Raw genomic sequence first — 20,687 nt, 5'->3', positions numbered from 1 at the left:
TGAGGCATCACCTGATATTTCTTGTTGGGGGTACAGACTCAGAAAAGGCACCCCTCGATTTATTTTTTTGTCTGAAGGATCCACCACAGCAGTTCTTTCTTCAATGAATGCGAGAGAGAGATTAGAAAGAATATAAGATGACACTGCTGGGCTCAAAATGATTTGAGGTACCACCCTATCATGGCATCATTTGAAATGTGGATGCCATGTGCCCCAGGGCTCAACCTTTTGTCTTGCATAGGTCATTTGAAAGTTTGCAAAGGAAAAGGAAATAGGTTGGCAGAAACTGGACTTCTAGAGGGAGGGGGGAAAGTCATCATGCAGGTGTTATCTAAAAGACATCCTAGAAACACCAGACTCTGAGTGGGTTCCAGGGTGTATTTTGTGATGATGAGAGTGAATCCTAATTGAAGAAAAAGATTGTGAAGTGTACATCCTGAGGAACTTTTTAAAGAGAAGAGGACTGAATAATGAAATTGTGAAAGTATGAATAAATATGGATACATTGGAGTATGTGAAAAGCTATGACAAACTGAAACAATTTGTGAAAACTCTTGGTGATGTAGAAAAGTCAAAGGGTAACACAGTAAACCAAGAGACATCCCAATGCATAAAATCTTAAGAATTGTCTGTATTCTGCATGAATGACGGTATGCAAATAACCATTTTTCATGTGCAAGGATATCAAGAAGGCCTGGGAAAAGATGAGAGGAAAAAATGTTTTACACTGTTAGCATCTTGAACTTTGAAACTTTTAGAAAGATTTTTAAAAGGGATAATTAAGAATGGATATCCATTCTCCTTCTTTTATTGAGACAAGGAACAGCCTAGAATAAAACCTTTTCCTACTTGAGATGGAGAAACATGTTATATAATCTCCTGATGAAACAGATCTAACAGAATTAGAAAGGTCAAGTGTTAAATTTAAGGTAACAGGAGAATCCCTGTAAGACCTTGGTGGAGAATTCCAGTTTAGTCTGTAAATTTTCTTTTTTTGGCCCCCTTGGACTTAATGTTTACTACCCTGGCCACCAGTACCCAATGTCCACTCTGGTCTACCAGCTATTCTCCAACCCCCGCCCCCCAGACTTACTGTTTTCACTGGTGCCTGTCGTGCAGCCTAAGGGTGTCCTGGAGGCTTGGCTCATCTGTGCTTCTATCTGGGGGTGGGGTGGGATGTTTCTTACAACCTACTCACTACTCCCTTTTCCTGCCCCCTCCCCACACACTCATTATATCTGAGAGCAACTCCCCTCTTTGGGCCACACCTTCCCTCAGGGAGCTTATCAACAAGAACCCTCGCATCTTGGATGGACATGCCCATACCTTCCCTGCCGCTTTGTCAGTCACTCAAGCTGCTAATCAAACCCGAGTTGGCTGGGCTGTAGTCAGAGCTTTATCCCTCTATGCCACCAGAGCAGCTGTAAACATTCTTTATGTCCAAAACCTAGGCATCTGAAGTTCTTGAACTAAGAACTAGCAGATGTAACATTCTATAGCTACTTTGATGGCTAGGCAAAAAAGACAATTCGAATGAATATTCTCGGTCTCATTTCCCCTTCTTAGATGACAGAAGTACAATTTCATACAGAAAAATGCAAGGAAAAGTAGAAAGTTCAGTGGGGAGTACGTAATGTCCCACACCTGTAGGTGGAACATAAGACTGACAGATCCTGCACTGACTGGCAAGCAAGAAAGATCTGAAGATTTTCAATCCAGTATGTCCTTTAAGCACCAGAATGTAATCTCATGCACAGGTTACAGAAATCAATTAGATGATGGTAATGTTGTCTGTAAAGGATCCCACAGATCCCTCTAATTTAGACTTTGATTTGTCCTGCCATTTTTTCTTAAAAACATATATGTTTTTTGTTGAGAATCTTTTTGTGACTTGTGAGAGATAATAACCTCTGGAACTTAATAATAGGGAAAGAAAGAAAATGTTGTTTACAGCCTTGCATTCTCTCTCATCTTTCCTCCAGTTTCTGAAATATCTCTGTGGAAGATAAAACAAACAAGATAAATTTGTATAAAGCAGCATCATGAAGATTGGCTTTATCGTCATCAGGTAAAGATTGTAGGTTAAACCAGGCATACTTTGAAGGACTGAACTGACTGTGCAGGAAGGATCATCAGCATCGTACCTACATTTAATGGAATGTCTTGCCACTTGGGAGGCCAGCATCGTACCTACATTTAATGGAATGTCTTGCCACTTGGGAGGCTGAATTAAGCATGTCCTGTAAAGGAGCTTAAGTGTCACAGTCAGGAATGTCAGACATTAAGTTAGCTATTTTATCATGCAGCAAAGGTTTTAAGTACCATGCTGTGATGCTGCAGGATAAGAGCGATGCTGATCCTCATCAAAAGAAAAATACTGTTAAAAGCAGTTTATCCAAGAAGATAGCAGTGATTTACTTTAACTTTTTATTTATTTACATTTTTGTTATTTTACTTTTTTTGGTCCCTCTACAGTGCCTGATGAAGATCTGGTTGATCACTGCAGCTCAGCCTGTTCCCCAACAGGGCAACATTCATCACTTTGTATATACACCTACCTTCCCCACTGTAGTACATGCCTGTTAATGCTACAGGTTTTGGTGTGTAACTGTCCATTCTAATGGAATGTATGTGACAAAAATCTCAGAGAGCCAAAAGAAAACACACAATTACTTGAAGGCACTGAGCTGAGGTACCAGAAGTGTGAATAAAAGAGTTTTGCAGTCTTTCTACTGAGCTCCGAATTGTGTGTTTTTTTTTTTTGGTTTTTAGTTCTACTCGTGTTTTTGGAAAAACCTCAGAGAGCCCAGCTTTCATCAAAACAAGTACCTCTAAATGATATCTCATCCCCACTACAGATTTTAGCATGCATACCCTCACCAGAAGAGTGGTAAGCAGGCACTGCCTTGTTAGTACCGTCTTGCTCCTCTCACCAACTTCAACATGTATGCCACTAGCAGTCTGAGCTATCCATGTCACAGGGCTTTATCCCCTTTATGCTACGGACTCACTTATTTAACTGTCTAACACATTCACACCGTCTATAATGCAATGCACTGAAAAGTGTGATTAGGTTTCACTCAGTGTGCTTAACTGTGAAAAATTAACCAAGCATCCCACAGATCAAGGGCAGATCATGCCTGTTGAACCTAGTGGACTTTTTCGAGATATACACCAAAGCTATGGACAAAGGTAAAATAGAACACACTTCCTATACTGACCTGGCTAAAGCATTCAACACTACTACACATTCAGGTGTTGTCAACAAACACATATAAGTAGGAGAAAATGCCTATATCACCTGTTGAATAGCCTACTGGCTCACAGATAGGACACAGGAAGTCAGGATAGAGGACTCCACCTCCACAAAAAGGCCAGTCACCAGGACAGTCCCTCAGGGCTTGTTGCTGGAGATGCTCCTTTTTAGCATCTACTTTTCAGAAGTCAAAGCTAATGTTAAAAGGCCTATGACTGACCAATTTGTGGATGTGTGTAAGCAAGTTGTGTTTATATAATCTTCCAAGAGGGCTTCTTGCAAACTAAAAACTGGTACGAGAACCATGGCCTAAATCTGAAAGCCAAAAAAATATTTAACAGTATCGTTTGGAAAGTTAGCCACCTCTGTGAACTACTACAAAGACAACACATCCCTAAGAGTAGACCCTGTGGTTGGGGATGTGGGAATGTACATGGACAAAGACATTCCCTTTGACCATCATGTATCTACTGTTTTACGGAAATTGTTCTTTACTGCTTAAGCAGGAGTACGGTATCCAAGTCCAAAGATGTCCGTATACACCAGTCATTGAGTACAATGCTCCCTCTGGTATGTACCTTGCCAGGCATACGGAATAACTGGAATGCCCATGGAGGTACTTTATAAAAAGAATAGAAAGCAAAACCACATGGAATACACAGACCTCTCAAAGTCTTACCTTTACACTCGGTTTCCTACAGACTACTGAGAGGTGCTCTATGCCTGGCTAACAAGGCATCATCTGATCCAGTACTGAGGGACTTGCTTCACATGTGCAGGTCTAATAGCTTTAGAAATACCCAATCTAAGGACCTAAACTTTGTTTGCAACATAAATAATACATATGTTGGAGGGACAGGTAAGTGTCAGAATCTTCCCTCTACTCTGGAACAGGCTTCCCATCGATGCAAAGCAGAGTTTGTCCCTCACACCATTCAAAGGCGACTTAAACCAATCGTTGGGAAATGAGAAATTTGTCCTCAGACTGGCACTTATGCCTCTATTTCACAGTGGCAGCTTGTAAGTACTCTGTCAACCTAAACACCACTACATGCCTCTGAGTAATTTATCCTGTCATTTACAAATGGGAAGACATGGCTAGACTTAAAAAGGCCTCCTAGGGCCATTAACCTAGTAATCACCCATAAATCTATGAATAAGCTATTTAATTAATGCACTGCAAAGTACAGAAAACAGGTTTCCAATAACAAAGACACTTTGGCACAGTACACTGAAACCTGCTAAAGAAACTATGTACTACAGCAATAATGAGTCTATTAAAGCATCTATATTTCCTTACTGTCCACCACACAGTAAGCAACAGTAAGGGATTCAAACAAGAGTACTTTTTGTATGAAAACCCTCAGTATGTTAAGAGTATATTTTCAGAAAGATTTATGTTCTTACTTCTGTAGTTACACAGTAAGAAAGAGCTAAACAAAATAAAATACAGTGGTGCAATTACCATAACAGATGATGTCCTATTTCTCACTGTTGCAGTATTCTTTACTCTTGGGAAATCCGGAAGAGAACAGCCTAACATCCAGCTGGCATACCAAAGCATTTACACCTTTCAGGCATCAAAGGTCAGACATATGCCCTACGTGCAAGGCATAAGATGCATATGTGACATATGGACAAGTAATCCTTACAACTGAAGTGCCCTAGAACCAGAGCAACCCCAGCGAAAACAATAACATGTACATCTGAGAAAGGAAGAATGGGAAAAGGTTGGAAGACAGACCCCATGGCCAGAAGGAGGGCAAGGGAAAGTAATAGGGGGCAGGAGGGAGGGACAGAATACAGCAACAGTGAGAAGTAGGACATTTACTGTTCTGGTAAAATCTTATACAACTGTACTATGTCCTTCCTTATCACTGTTGCAGTATTCTTTATTCTTGGAAGTGTACAAAAAGGTACTGGAAAGTATTGGAGGAGGAAGGGGGAGAAGAATGAACCCTCCACAAGCAAATGGATTGTCCTGGCACAACCTGCCCTGACCTGGAAATGAGATCCAACTTGTAATGTTTGGTAAAAGCGTGAACAGAAGACCAAGTAGCAACTTCCCATATGAAACTAGTTTCCAGATCCTTTGAAGAAGCACCAGAAGAGGCCACTGCCCTGGTAGAATGAGCCTGAACAGAAGAGGAAAACTGCTACCCATCAAAAGATGAGCAAAAAGAAATGGCCTTAGAAACCAGCAGAAGATGGTTTGGTTAGATACAGCCCAACCCAATTTCCTGGCATGAAAGGAAATAAAAAGTTGCTCAGATTCCCTGATATGTTTTGTCTTGTCCAAGTAATATCTGAGCTACGTAAATCCAAGGTGTGAAGAACCCGCTTACTAGTTGTCTGTAGAGAAGGGGAAAAAAGGAAGATGAATGGAATGATTCAAGGACAAATTACCACCACCTTGGGCATAAAAGAAGGATTGGTAAGAAGAAACACCATATCCTTGTGAAAAAAACAAAAAGGAGGAACTGCCTAGAGTGCTTGAGCATAAGAGTAAGGAATCTTCCAAGTACAATGCTGTAAAGAAGGAAAAAGGCTCAAAAGGTAAATTCTTCAACAACATCATTTAGGTCCCAAGAAATAAGAACAGGCTTTCTTGGAGGCCTGATATTAAGGATACTGTTTGTGTGGCTTCAAAACTAGAAGCCAAAGTTAGATTCAGAGGAAAACAGGCAGAAAAAGGTTGGCACATTAACTTTAACAGATGAATATGCCAAACTAGAATTGAGGAACTCACACCAATAAGGACCAAAGGACCCCACAGAAAAAGGGTCCAGGTCATGCCTGAGAAACCAAATAAAAAAATCTCTTCCATTTAGAAACACAAGATACTATAATACTGTTTTTTTGGCCTCCTGCAAAATCTGAAATATATCCTCAGAAAATTGGTGCCTGAAAGGTATCAAAACCTTACCAGCCAAAGAGTCAGTTGAGAGGTGGGACAAATAAAAGTGAATGAAAGATTCCTTGCTTTGTGTGAGAAGATCCATCATCTGAGGTAACTTGTGATGACTGCCCCTGGCCAGGGGAAATACGAGGAGGAACTAGTGCTGTCTTGACCAAAAGGTTGTCACCAGCAAGAATTTGGGTGAGTCCCACGTGTTCTTCTGCAGGACCTGCGGTAGTAGAGGAAGAGGGGGATTTGCATACAGAAACATCTCCTTCCAAGAAACGACAAGATGCTCACTTTCTAAGCCAGAGGATCTGACACTAACAGAATTGGGGAATTTATCTGTTCAAAGGGGAGATTGACCTGAGGAGTACCCCAACCAATGTACAATGTCTGGAAACCTCTCCCTCTGAAGTATCCATTTGTGAAGATTTGTCCTGGACATGCTGAAAGAGTTTACCACCAGATTGTGCTCTGAAGGGATGTAAACTACCTGAAAACCAAGTCATGGCAGACGGCAAAATCCCAAGTCTGAACATCCAGTCTGCAAAGAAGGTAAGATTCTGTGCTCCCTTGTTTGGTGTGTACTACATGACTGTTGTATTGTCTGCAGAAATGTTTAGAGGAGCTGGAACCCAAACAGAATGAAAGGGCTGGAGAGCTGGAAGTAGAGCCCTCACCTCCTTGATACTGATGTGGTCTCTCAGCTGTTGATGGGGCCAAAGATCCTGGACTTTTAGGTTGTTGGAGGATACTCCCCAGCCATGATCAGGGGCATCTGTACACAGCTCCCGAGTATGGAGAGGATCTTGAAAAGGCAGACCTGGATTCAGGGAAATCTAGTGAATCCATCAGCGGAAGTCAAGCATGAGACAAGCTAACAGAGTAACTGGATACTCAAGTGAGTGGCAGTGCTACAGCCAAAAAGCCTTGAGATACCACTGAAATTTACTCATGTGGAATTTGGCAAAAGGAACCATGGGAATGGTGGATGCCAAGTACCCCAGGACTTGGAGAAATTCCCTTGCAGAAAGGGTAAGAACAGACTGGAAATGAGCAAAGAGAGAACTTTGGGAGGGGGAAGACAAGCGAGCATTAGAATGGTCTGACTCCTGCAATTCTAAAACCAAAAACACCTAGTCCTAACTGAGTCAAAACAAGACTTTCTGAACCCCACACTGTGCAGAAGCAGCACAGTGAAGTGTAGATTTTGAAGTAGGAGCTGCTATGTCATCCAAATAAAGGAATATTTGAATTCCCTCAAATTTGCAGAAGGCTACTACAGGGACCAGACATTTAGTAAAGACTCCCACAGCTACAGAAAGACCAAAAGGCAAAGCAGAGAACCGCTGAGAGGAAGAAACGGAGAAATATAAAAACTTCTTGAACAGTGGGTGAAGAGGAATATGGAGGCAAGTGTCTTTCAAATCTAGAGATACTAGAACAGCTTGAGGAAGCAACAGAGGGAAAAGTGACTGAAGGGACAACATCCTGAAAGAAGGGACCTTGAGAGAGGTGTTGAGAAAGGCAAGGTCTAGGATGGGCCTCCACAACCACTCCTTCCTGTGACCCAGAAACATTCTTGAATAAAGACCTGTTTCCTACTGAGAAAAGGGAACAGGTTGAATGGTTCCCTGATCCACCAGACCCCACAGAATGGAAGAAAAGTGAGGAAGTTGGCAAGGAGGAGGCTGAGGAAGGCCAGAAAATGGAAGTAGGGACCTCTAAGCAATGAAAAAAACTGTTCTGGATGACGGAGAGAACCTATGCATCTGTGGTCATCTATTCCCAAAACAGGAAAGGAAAGAATCAGACATATTAGCCAAACCCCCCCCTTCCCAGATGGAAGACATATCTAATCATGTGGGTCTGATAACTAATGACCCTAAAGGCTAAAGTAGCAGAAGTATACACTTTTCCCCTTATCTCTATGGCATGTCTGTCAGAAGGTAAAAGCTTGAAAGAAGACAGCAGTTTGGATGGTTTATCTTCAAACATGAAAACAACAGCAGGATCAGATAAAGGACTTTTGTACTGATACTTATGATCCTCAGGGACATCATAAAATCTGGCTGGCTGCTTATGGCTCAGAGGTTGAGCTTCAGGGATCCTGAGAAGCAGATGCAAATCTATCTAAACGGGCAGCTAAAACAGGAGGGACTGCAGAAGGTCTGGGTAAGGCTATTCCCAAGAGTTCACAATATTTCTTTTGAATCTCAGAAATCAAGGAACAGTCCCATTTGAAGTGTTCCATCATACAGGCCACTGTATCCCTAAAAGATAATTCCTCAAAAGGAAGATCAGGGATCAGAGCAAGAAGACAGTGGATCTGGGAGAAGTATGCAAAGAATTCTTTACCAAAATCCAACTCTTCCTCAGAAAATCGGATTCCCTTGGCTTCTAAGAAGGGGGTAGAAGACCAGGGAACAGAAGCAGGAAAAGATAACCCCTGTTGGGAGTTTCAGGGTCATAAGGGCATTAAACAACATCTGAGTAAAGCCCTGCCACACACTGAGGATCCTTAGCCATGTAAGCACATTTAAAGTAACATCTGCTTTAACAGCTTTAGGAGGTACAGACCCCTGCCTAGATTTGATGACCATACTGGGCATATTTTCCCTAATATTTGGGGAATCCCCCAAGATCCCTCATATATAATCAGCCCTGAATCCCCCTCTACATCTGTACAAAATGTATGTACAGCCTTGATGACTGTACGTATAAGACAGCTCCGTATCAGCCTCCAACTGAGTTGCTGCAGAGGGAACTGGTGTCAGGACCAGACAGTTTTCGGTCACTTCATCCAACCCAAGGGACATCTCAGGTGGAGACTGGACTGCAGCAGGATCAGCATGTCACTATTCAGCTTTTTGGCAGCTGAACTTTATGGACAGAGGTAGCTTGTAGATGCCCTATGGCACATGAATATACCAAAGCCATTCTCGTCTGTGAGCAGTACTAATAGAAAATTGAGGCATGAATGGCTAGGCATAAAAAAGCTCTAGGGCCATTAGTCTTGTAACCTACTATGATGCTAAGATAGCTACAACCAATGGTTACTTGCAAAACAGGGTAAAAAGCTCTTAGGAAGGGATAAGATCTACCCCCTTCAAGGCAGTTTATTACACAAAGCAGGACCAGAGCAAGGCAGGTAAATGGCTACAAAAGAATAAAGACTCAGCAGCCTGCTGATTAGTGATTTCTCTTTTTCACCTTACCTCTGGTAATTCTGGCAATGCCACATTAGCTTCCAAATCTTTATTAGCTACAGCTCCCAAACACCACTGGCTGACCTTTAGGTACTACCCTTGTGGTGAGGTTAGGATCTCTCTCCCCCAGGATGGCAAGCCAGAAGTGGCTGCTCAGTCCCATCTTTCCCAGCAAGATCCTACATGAGCCAGAGTGTCTATTTCAAAAGAAAGTAATTTGTGGCATTGTCAGGCTTTACCCCCTCTATGCCACATAACTGTCCATGAAATTGCTTTCAAAGGGCAAAACAGAGACAGAAGCCTAGCAGATGTGATAACATTACACTGTCATTGGCAATACAAAGATAAAGTCCTACTCAGTTATGCACTTTAACCAAAAACACCAGGCAGGTTTAAGGAGCACAAAAAACACACAAATGGAAAGGCAAATGTATAAAAACCAACACTGTAATCAGATCCAAAAAAAATGATTTATTGCACTTGGTGCCTCGGCCAAAACAGCCTTCAAAGAGGTTTAAGAGCACCACTTTGAAAGCAATAAAGCCTTACAGCTGTAGAATATTTGCTTCAATTGTCCACCACTCCCTTTTTTGTTAAGAAAAATTGGCCCCTTTCATTATTTTGGGCAAGCACTATGCATACGGGATGAGCACCAACATGAAATTAAGCCATGGACAGAAAGAAAGGGAGGCCTTTAATCTTCTTACAAAAAAAGTGAAAGTTTTATATATTAATCATAATAATCTTTAAACACTCTGCAGATGGTGCCATGAGTAGGATATATAAGCTATTAGTTTTACATATTTTGATAAACTGCTTCAGAAGAAAATCTAAAATTAACTGCTTTTCTTAATGGTCAGCCAAGTCTGACTTTTAGGACTGTGCCCAGTTTTAAATCAGATTTTTTTGCTGAGTCTCTTTGTTAAAGTGTTGAAAAAATAAAGAAAACCTTGAGAACTTAAGTTAGTAAACATTATCTTCTATGCCATAATTTGTATTCTTCATTAAATGTGCATGCAGTAATAGGTCAACTGGTCAGAACGTTAATAAATATAGTAATTGACATGGATCAGCAACAGAGTGGAGTCAACCAATTACATAGCATTCACAAAGTAAAATGAATTGCATCTTTAAGAAATTAAAAGAACAGGTTCACATAGGGTAAATGCTCCCAGTAAGCAGCAGTAAATAATAACACCAACAACGAAAATAACTAGGAGCAAAACATAGGAAGGTCGAGTCACTTCAATCCAGACTTGCATAAATCCAAAGATGTGTAAAAAACAATCGGTCTCAGTCCACAATATCCCAATAAAAGATATTTATTTGTGCACATACAATTGGTTAGCACTTTCGCCACAGCATCAGACCAACCATAACTCATTAAGATGTTTAAATACAATAGATGGCGGGAAATAGCCATAGACATCAGGCATTTAAAGGCATATTCCAACATATAATAAATGTATTATTTAAAACCCATTAAGACATGACATACTCTTATACAAAAACCATCCCATAAAAACAAGTATGCAATATCTTAAGACATATGTATATAAACATATTAAAAACATATTAAAAAACATATATTAAAACATACATAGCAAGACATTTGGCATCCTAAGAACTAAATTAAAACAGACATCATAAACAACATACTATTGCCCTCCAAAGGAGCAATAGGGGTGCCCCTAAAACCTGACATGTTAATATAAAAAACAAGACGAATATATGGGGACAAAAGTCTGCAAAAACAGCCATCAAAAGAGTAGCCAGGTCTCTTATCATCAGCTAACCTAATGTTAACTCTATAGAGACAAACATCTATGTGGGCGCTCTTACACAACAAAAATATATACATAAGGATGATAGTTAGAGTCCCATTGTGTGGTTTCTACATTGTATTTTTAGTAGTTATATGGGCTATAGATAGACTAATACAATTGGGAACCTAGCCATTTTGCTATGGAGTTTATCTCCGTGTTTAGTTACAGGACACATCCTTATGTATATATTTTTGTTGTGTAAGAGCGCCCACATAGATGTTTGTCTCTATAGAGTTAACATTAGGTTAGCTGATGATAAGAGACCTGGCTACTCTTTTGATGGCTGTTTTTGCAGACTTTTGTCCCCATATATTCGTCTTGTTTTTTATATTAACATGTCAGGTTTTAGGGGCACCCCTATTGCTCCTTTGGAGGGCAATAGTATGTTGTTTATGATGTCTATTTTAATTTAGTTCTTAGGATGCCCAATGTCTTGCTATGTATGTTTTAATATATGTTTTTTAATATATGTTTATATACATATGTCTTAAGATATTGCATACTTGTTTTTATGGGATGGTTTTTGTATAAGAGTATGTCATGTCTTAATGGGTTTTAAATAATACATTTATTATATGTTGGAATATGCCTTTAAATGCCTGATGTCTATGGCTATTTCCCGCCATCTATTGTATTTAAACATCTTAATGAGAGTTATGGTTGGTCTGATGAAGCTGTGAAAAATAAAGAAAACCTTGAGAACTTAAGTTAGTAAACATTATCTTCCATGCCATAATTTGTATTCTTCATTAAATGTACATGCAGTAATAGGTCAACTGGTCTGAATGGTAATTGACATGGATCAGCTACAGTTTTGAGTCCTAGTTATTTTCGTTGTTGGTGTCATCTTTAAGAAATGACTTGTACTTTCACATGGCCACTGTGAAATGTTGAAATGAAAAACAAAAAACAAAACACCAAGTGCTGCACTTTGTGCTTCCCATTCACAATAGTAAATAAATCAAAATTACATTATCACAGAAGAGTTGGATAGAGATAGCAGCATTCAACAATCTTTACAGTTTTATTGTCTCATTGCCTAACTAGAAAGGCTGAAATGCAGCTGTATTACGTAGTACCACATAATTAGTAGGCTTAGAATCAACATTCTTACGTACATCCACAAATATGTGGTTCTGGGATTTCATGTTTTAAAACGGAGACTGTGGTATCATAATGATTTTTCATCATCTCAGACCGAGTGATCTCGGAGTTGTTATATAAAATAGTAGGAGTGCCCCCACATTGGACTTTTTGTTTTTATTCTTTCTTAACATCCCTGGCAACCATTTGTAATTACACTTAAGAGTGATGATTACAAAAGACACCCAAGTTTAGTCAATATGACTACTCACCAACACTACTTTGGTGCTTTTACAGAAAATGGTATCCACGGCAGACAATGCAACTTAAGAAAATGAGCTCTGCATTAGATAGAAGCAGCATGTAGATGATTAATAAGATTTGCATTTGCAAACCTGGCACTATCGCAGAAATCAACAAACTTAACAGCAGTGGCATTAACATAGTAAATGGTTTGATAAAAAGCTAAGTGGTGACTGATAAGACAGTCTGTAGCAGAAATACAGATGTATAGATATACACAGTGGCTATTTTTTCCTCCAGTCTTGTCATCTATATAAGCTATACATTACCCTGCCACTGCAGAGTCCCCAGCATGAGGGCAACAACTGACTGGAGGAGTCATCATACAGGCAGCCATGAAGGTGGTCTATGCCCTCACCAGTATCCTTACAATGAGGGCATTTCTGTGTGAAACCTAACCCTCCCATTGTGGCTGATGTTATTACCTGCATTACCACAGGGCTTCCTATAACTTACAAATGCAAGTGTGTGCTCCCACCCACATGCTTGAGGGCCATGTTTACTGGCTTGGAATTTCCAAGTGAATGTCAGTCTTTGCCATTTTCAGTGCTGTGCAAGCCTTTGCTTATAAAGTGATGATCAGTGACCAGAACCACTTCTTCCCAGGATGTTTGAGCAGGTACTGATCATTCATTCCCATATCCCCAGTCCAGATTTACCATTTCTCAAGCTGCAAGTCAAACTCGCATTGTCTTAGCTGTAGTTAGGGCTGCATCCCTCTACTAAACCACAGGCTCATTTATATACTGGAGTGTGTGTGTGTGTGTGTGTGTGTGTGTGTGTGTGTGCTGCTTTGTGATACCATGTTGTTCACTATTTCTCTTGTGTTTTTCCTCCACTATACTCAGTATTTTTTATCCCACTGTTTTTGTGCTGCTTAACCAGTTCACTTCCATGCTTTCTGTCAGGCCTTATTTTGAAGTAAAAAGGCCACAGTCAAACACAGAAGGGAGAAGAGAGTATCAGACCTCAGTATTAACATTTGAGCAGCTGTAAAGCACTACTTAATGCTATACAACAAACACACTTTGGCACAGACAGGGTTTTGCTATTTTTGAGTTACCTTGTTGGAGGGAGGAGCCATTCAAATGAATTATAATGAGGGAATTTATCTGATACTAGAATACAAGTACAGTCAACACTAAGAAAGAATAAGCACAATGCAAGCTTTTTAAGATGAACAATTAATCAGCATTTTTTTTTTACATCAGTGAACTAATATTTAGTTGTGGGGAATGTGATTTGTAGATTAGTATAGAGGGCACTGACAGGGTGCTGATACTGGTCAAAAGGACACTGTCCCAAGCAAGTATATGGGAAAAATTCTAACAGAACATGTACTAGGGAATGGAAGACCGTATTAACAACTGTGGACTTAAAATGGAAGACTGTGGAATATCTGTGGGGACTGTAGACAACAGACAACTTTTACTTTATTTATTTTTACATTTGTTAACCGGGTTAGTCTGTCTGGGTTCTTAGAAGCCCTTTTTCAGCAGAGACCTGAGGAGAAATGTTCCCACAAATGTTTTAAGTAAACAAATAGTAAGAACAAAGATAAACACAGATTACATTTTAAGTATACATACTTCTGAAGTAATTACATAACATGCAATAAAGGAATATACAGAATGGATGGAAATACAATACAATACATATATGGAAATTTTCACGTAGTATGACAAGAAACTAAGCAGAGATATGGTAAGACTTTAATTACTGATGTAAGGTCAAAGACTTATGACATGCCCTGACCTAATGAACCTCAGGAGAAATTCAAGATAGCAAGCATGTCCAAAAGTTGTAAATGATGAAAGCTAAAAGGACATAGCAATTCTCACAATGACCACCAACTGATGGCTTCATGTTACACAATACAACAATTTAGTTTTTGCCGCAAAAGGAAATGTATCAAGTACACAATCTAATGATTTCCAAACCCAAGTGAATAAAATCATGGACTAACACAACAACCAAACAACCACTAACCACTAAATTAACTGTCACTATATACACACATGAAGCAAATTATGATTCCTTTATTTTGTTTGCTCTAAATTCCAGCATCTAGCTTGCCACTAATGCACCAAAAACAACTAGCAGCAGGCAAGACTGATGACATACAGGGAGTATTCAAAATTACGATAACAGTGACTTTTGTATAGGTAGTGGCCTGGGTGCCAAGAAAACGAACACTATTGTGGCAGAAGTCCTGTTAACTCTTATCAAAGTGGTGCTAATAGGAGTGATGGTGAGGGATGGACATATTGCATGACAGAAATCCAGTGGAGGTGCTCGAAACTGGTGCTCATTTTTCAACAGTTGGTTGTTCAGAGTGAAGAAAAGTAGTCTGGGTCATACGTGCTCATTGTTTCATTTCATACGAAACATCATGGCTTCATAAAAAGCTATCTTCCATTTGCTATAAGAGAAGTCTTAGCTCACTGCAAAAATTATCCAATTGCATACTGAAAAGTCTAACTGTCTTGGTACTACTTCTACTTTCTCCTCTTGAGAGGGTCACTCGATCAGTAAGTGAAACAAATGAGCCCACTCAGACCTGGAAGTCAGATGTGGAAGGCAGTGCACTCCACCCCTGAGCTACAGGAAAAAAAAAAAGCTTTACTTGGAAATAAAATGTAAAAACCTGAAGACATTTCTCCAGAAGAGTCAAATGCTAAACTATGTTACATACCGCAACATGTTGCTAACCCAAAGCAATGCTGTGTTGACAGCTAGCATGTTACAAAAATATGTTAGTAATTATTACTTACTGGACTTGTAATATCTTTTCCCTGGCTCCCTTTGCTGTTCAAGCTCCCTATTTCCGTTTGTGAGCTTGACTGTGACATGCCTTCAAAGAATGGTCTGGAAAAAAAGTTAATAGCATGAATAGCACTGTTATTAGTGTGGTAATTTTATATAGACAATGCATAGATGAAATATGCTAATACTTGGCACATACAATGGGTTATTTAATTGTAATTGCAAATGTAACAAATACTTCACATTCCTAAAAAATTTATCAGAATATCATGATGGGACAATATTTAAATGGGCTTCTTCAATCCTCTAAGCAATAAAATCACTTATCCACTCTATGAAAGTGGACTTTACATGCTAGAAATATGAGAGGTTACCTGCAAGACAGGGAATGGCAGGTTGACAGTAAGGATATAATTCATAATATAAATCTGGCAGACAGCTTTAAGTGAGATATCTCACCACAAAAATGAAAACAGTTACTTAATACACAGTCTGGCAAGCTTGGAACAATTTACTTGTTGAGCGCTAAAAACGTGCCAAAATCCAGATATAGTCTATACTTGAGGTGTCAGGGGAGCAACAGTAAATGAAGGTATAGCTTATTGGCAACAACTTTACAGATCACAAATACAGTAATGCCCAAAAAAGCAGTTATTAAATAGCACTGCATCTGACATCACTCCCAAATCTTGTTCGTTGGGGAAGATGCACAAGATTAATGGGCTTAAGATGCTGTGCAGCAAGCTGGTCTACCGTCTGAGAAAGCAGCTTTCTCAGAAGTTACACAAGGGGCAAAAATACTCATAAGTCTGTCCACAGACTCCAGCTCTATTTCCAGTAATGCAAGATATGTAAAAGCAGCAGTACGGCATATAATCATACTCAGGATGTGAAGATGGACAGACAAAGTACGACACTCAGTATATCACCTTAATAGAATGTACAAGTTGGATACTAGCTTCTGCAGAAAGTTTGTTTTGGAGTGAAAGATAGCTGATAATGCAGAAAACATGGACAAGGTAATGATCAGGGTGCTCTTTAATCTTCCAGGAAAAAAACAAGAGATGCCAACTTCCACATGAAGACAGAAGGAAATGATATAAAACCCAAATGTATGTAGAAAGTACAACTGTAAAACAGCTTACCATAACAGTGGATGTCAGACTAATCATTGTTGTAGTATTCCTGACATATGGGTTGTCACCACTGACATTCGAGTCTTCACTGCTGGTATCCAGCTGGGGTACCAAAGCTTTACCTTCCCAAGGCCATATATCTGATGCATGACCTCATCTTGTAAGCTTAAGAGTATACAGGGGACATACGAGCATTACCTCAGACCATCTCCAAACCAGTGGCCTGAAGACTACTGAGAGAGAGATACGAGTAAACTCCATTTCCATGGAGCAGAGTAGAGGATAAAGCAGAGAGGGAGAAGGAGGATGTTGAAGTAAGGCAGAGAAGATGGGAAGGAAGGTAGGTTGGAATACTGCAATAGTGATCAGTACGACATCTACTGTTATGGTAAGTTCTTACACAACTATACTATTTCTTGACTGAAATGACTGTTGCAGTATTCCTGACATATGGGTGATACCCAGAGCCGAAGGAGGTAGAGACGGAAGGGTGGTTGACTACTGAGTAGATGAGCTGTCTAGCAGCCCTGACATGGCATATCTAGCAAAGGTAGCCCTGGACCTGCAGAAGGCATCAACTTTGTTGTGTTTTGTGAAAGTGTGTAAAGAGGAACAAGTAGCAGCTTCTAAGATGGACTTGGCATCTATTCCCTTGTGAAACCCCCTCTGAGGAAGTCAATACCTTAGTGGAATGTGCTTCTGGGCAAGAAGACAGAGTTCATTTTTTTTATATCAGCTCCTCTACCAAGCTGATGAGCAGCACTGAAAAGAAAAAAAACACTGCTGCCCTGGTTTTACCCACCTCTTCTTTTACTGATTGGGTGAGAGGCTTGTCTCATAGAAAATAAAAAAAAACAGTAAGCAAACAATCATAAGAAGTCCATGGAATTTGAATAAATACAGTGATTTGATCTGTTGATCTGCATTTTTTTTGTACTCATGCATTGTATATGTATGTATAAGCACAGCTCTCAAGAATTGGACAACACCCTGAAATCAGACATTTGTTTTAAATATTACTTAGAAACGTAACAGAAAGTACAGTTGTGTACCTACCATAAATGTAGATGTTCGAGTGTATTCACTGTTGCAGTCATTACACTTGGGTTATCCTGCTGGCAGGTGACTCGCAGTCGGCCCGAGTTCCAAAGTCTTGGTCTGGCGTCGGTTGCTGTTGCCTCTTCCCTGACGTCAGTGCGCCAGGGGTATAAAAGTTGCAACAGACGCCATTTTCTTCAGTTTTTCTTGCACCAGATGTCAGGTGCCCCTAGACAGGAAGGCTGAAAAGATAAAAATATGCCAAACAACCATACTATAAAGATTTCCTTCATCTACAAGCAAATACACCACTTAGGTTGTATAGAGTTGAGTAGTACAGAATTAGTCCCAGCAAAGAGGGGGATGGTGGGTGGGTAACCTGGACTGCAACAGTGAATACACTCAAACATCTACATTTATGGTAGGTACACAACTGTACCATGTTCATCGTGTTTCACTGTTGCAGTCATTACACTTGGGTAGAATCCTAAAGCAGAGGTTGGGCGGCTGGGTCTAGATTGGATTTGGCGAGGCTAACAAGCCCTGCAGAACTGCAGTGGCAAAGCCTGCTCTGGATTTGGAGTAGAGAGGTAGGTGGTAGTGCTTGGTAAAAGTGTGCACTGAGCTCCAGGTTGCAGCTTCTAAGATGTCTTTGGTTGGTACCCATCTGAGGAAAGCTGCTGAAGTGGCTGCTGCTCTGGTAGAATGAGGCCTAATGCCCTCAGGCACAGATTTGCCATGCTGTGCATAACAGAAGCGGATGCAGTGTCCTATCCATTTGAAGATTGTCTGCTTTGTAATAGGCTTTACTTGTGATCCTGCAGCATAAGCTACAAACAGTTGCTCAGTTTTTCTGAAAGCTTTTGTTTTGTCCAAGTCAAATCGTAGCTGCCTGTGTATATCCAAAGCGTGCATGAGTCTTTCCCCTTTATTCTGGGGATTTAGGTAGAAAGTAGGTAAATGAATGGTTTGGTTTAAGGCCACATTGGAGACCACTTTTGGCATGAATGCTGGGTTTGTCCTAAGAGAGACCCTGTCCTGATGAAAAATGAGGAAAGGTTCCATGGCCATCAATGCCTGTAACTCTGACACTCTTCTCGCTGAAGTTATTGCTAGGAGCAGAGCAGTTTTCCATAAGAATTTTAGATCATCTGTGCTGGCTGGTTCAAATGGAGGCAGTGTTAGTTTTTCTTAAACAAATTTGAGGTCCCAAGTAGGTACTGGTGCTCTTCTAGGGGGTCTTGTATTCTTTGCCCCTCTGAGGTACTGTCGTAGTAGAGGATGTGAAAAAATAGGAGGATCCGGTATTGTAATGAGCTGAAATGGCAGAGGCATGGATTTTAATAGATGAAAAAGATAGGCCTTTGTCCAACATCTCAGTCAGGTATTGCAAAATCTGAGGCATATTAGGGACCAGTGGGTCGAGCCCTTCTGCCTGGTTCCAAGCACAGAATCTTCCATTTTTCTGCATAAGATTTCCTAGTGCTGGGCCTCCTGGCTTCCAAAATTACATCCATAACAGCTTTAGAGAGAGGTGCAGTCTGAGTGGCTACATTATCTGCCATGCTGCCAGGTTTAAGATTTTGAGTCGACTGTGCAGAATCTGATTGTTTTGCTGTGTCAGAAGATGAGTGATTTGAGGTAGAGGCCAAGGTGGGCCTTGGGACAAAATTTTTAGGATTGGGTACCAGTGCTGGCGTGGCCAGTCTGGTGCAATCAATATCACTGTTGGCCTCTCGTCTGACAGTCTGGTGCAATCAGTATCACTGTTGGCCTCTCGTCTGACTTTTAGAAGCACCTTGGTGAGAAGAGGCATCGGAGGGAAGGCATAGACTGTCAGTTTTTTCCAGCTGAATGATAGAGCATCCACTTTCCATGCTTGAGAGTGATAATTCCTTGTGCAAAATTTCTGTATTTGGTAATTATGAGGGGAGGCAAAAAGATCTATGTCTGGGCGTCCCCATTTCCTTGTTATCATGTTGAACACTTGTGGATGTAGCTTCCATTCGTGAGGATCCATGAGATTTCTGCTTAGTTCGTCTGCCAGTGCAATTTTTGTTCCTGGCAGGAATTGTGCTTGCAGATGTACCTGGTAGGTCAGTGCTGTGTTCCACAAAGTCATGGCTTGTCTGCATAGGGGGTAGGAATGTGTGCCTCCTTGCTTGTTTATGTACCACATAACTGTGGTACTGTCCGTCTTTATTAGTAGTTGTCCTGAATGTATTAGGTCCTTGAAGGCTGTCAGGGCATTCTGTACAGCTAGCATCTCTTTTTGATTGATGTGAAGATGCATTTGCTCCTTGGGCCACGTGCCCTGAATATATTTTCCTGCCATAGCTCCCCAGGCATAATCTGATGCATCCATTGTTACTGTCTGCCTGGCTGTAAGTAAGGTGAAAGGCTGTCCCTTGTTGTGGTGACAGGCCTGGGACCACCATCGAAACTCCTGTTGTAGGCAGGGAATCAAGGTTATGATTGTCTCTAGGCTGTGACAATGCTCAGTCCAAACACTTTTAGATACCATTGTTTTCTCATATGCAGTTTTGCATATGGAATTAGTAGAATGCAGGATGCCATGAAACCCAGGGCCTGCAGAAATTTTCTTGCAGGGAGCTGGGTCTTTGTTGCCATCATTTGAAAGTAATGAGTCAGTTGCGTTTGTTTGTCTGGCGTGAGATAAGCCATCTGGGCAGTTGTATTTAAGCTTGCACCCAGGAATATTATCTCTTGAGAGGGCACTAGTTTTGATTTCTTTTCGTTTACTGTGTACCCTAGGCAAGTTAGCAATCTTTTTACACATGCCAGGTGCTTTAGAAGAATGTCCTTGCTCTCTGCTTGAATAAGGCAGTCGTCCAAGTAGGGATATATTTGAATTCCTTTTTGTCTGCAAAATGCAATTACTGGTGCCGGGCATTTTGTGAAGACCCTGGGCACAGTAGATAAGCCAAAGGGCAGTGCAGAGAATTGGTAATGCATTGAGCCTGCTATAAATCTGAGGTATCTTCTGCACGATTGTCTGATTGGGACGTGCAGGCATGCCTCCTTGAGATCCAAAGTAACTAGCCAAGCCTCCTTGCCCAGCATGGGCAGAAGTTGTTGAAGTGTTAACATTTTGAATTTTGGAACATCCAGGAAAGTATTCAGGATTGACAGGTCCAGTATTGGTCT

General features: G+C 40.6%; 1 protein-coding gene across 1 annotated transcript in view; it reads right to left on the bottom strand.

Annotated features, from left to right (window-relative positions):
• The window catches only part of PACS1 (phosphofurin acidic cluster sorting protein 1), a gene marked incomplete in the record, with an annotated part of 1,397,033 nt that overhangs the window by 569,169 nt on the left and 807,177 nt on the right, over positions 1-20,687 (bottom strand). The window contains 1 exon segment of the mRNA XM_044075887.1: positions 15,354-15,447. Coding sequence (XP_043931822.1) covers positions 15,354-15,447 — 94 coding nt within the window.

Source organism: Protopterus annectens, chromosome 6.part1, assembly GCF_019279795.1.
Source record: "Protopterus annectens isolate FY-2018-M chromosome 6.part1, PAN1.0, whole genome shotgun sequence".
Taxonomy (NCBI): Eukaryota; Metazoa; Chordata; order Ceratodontiformes; family Protopteridae; genus Protopterus; species Protopterus annectens.
This window is presented reverse-complemented; position numbering and strand designations above follow the sequence as displayed.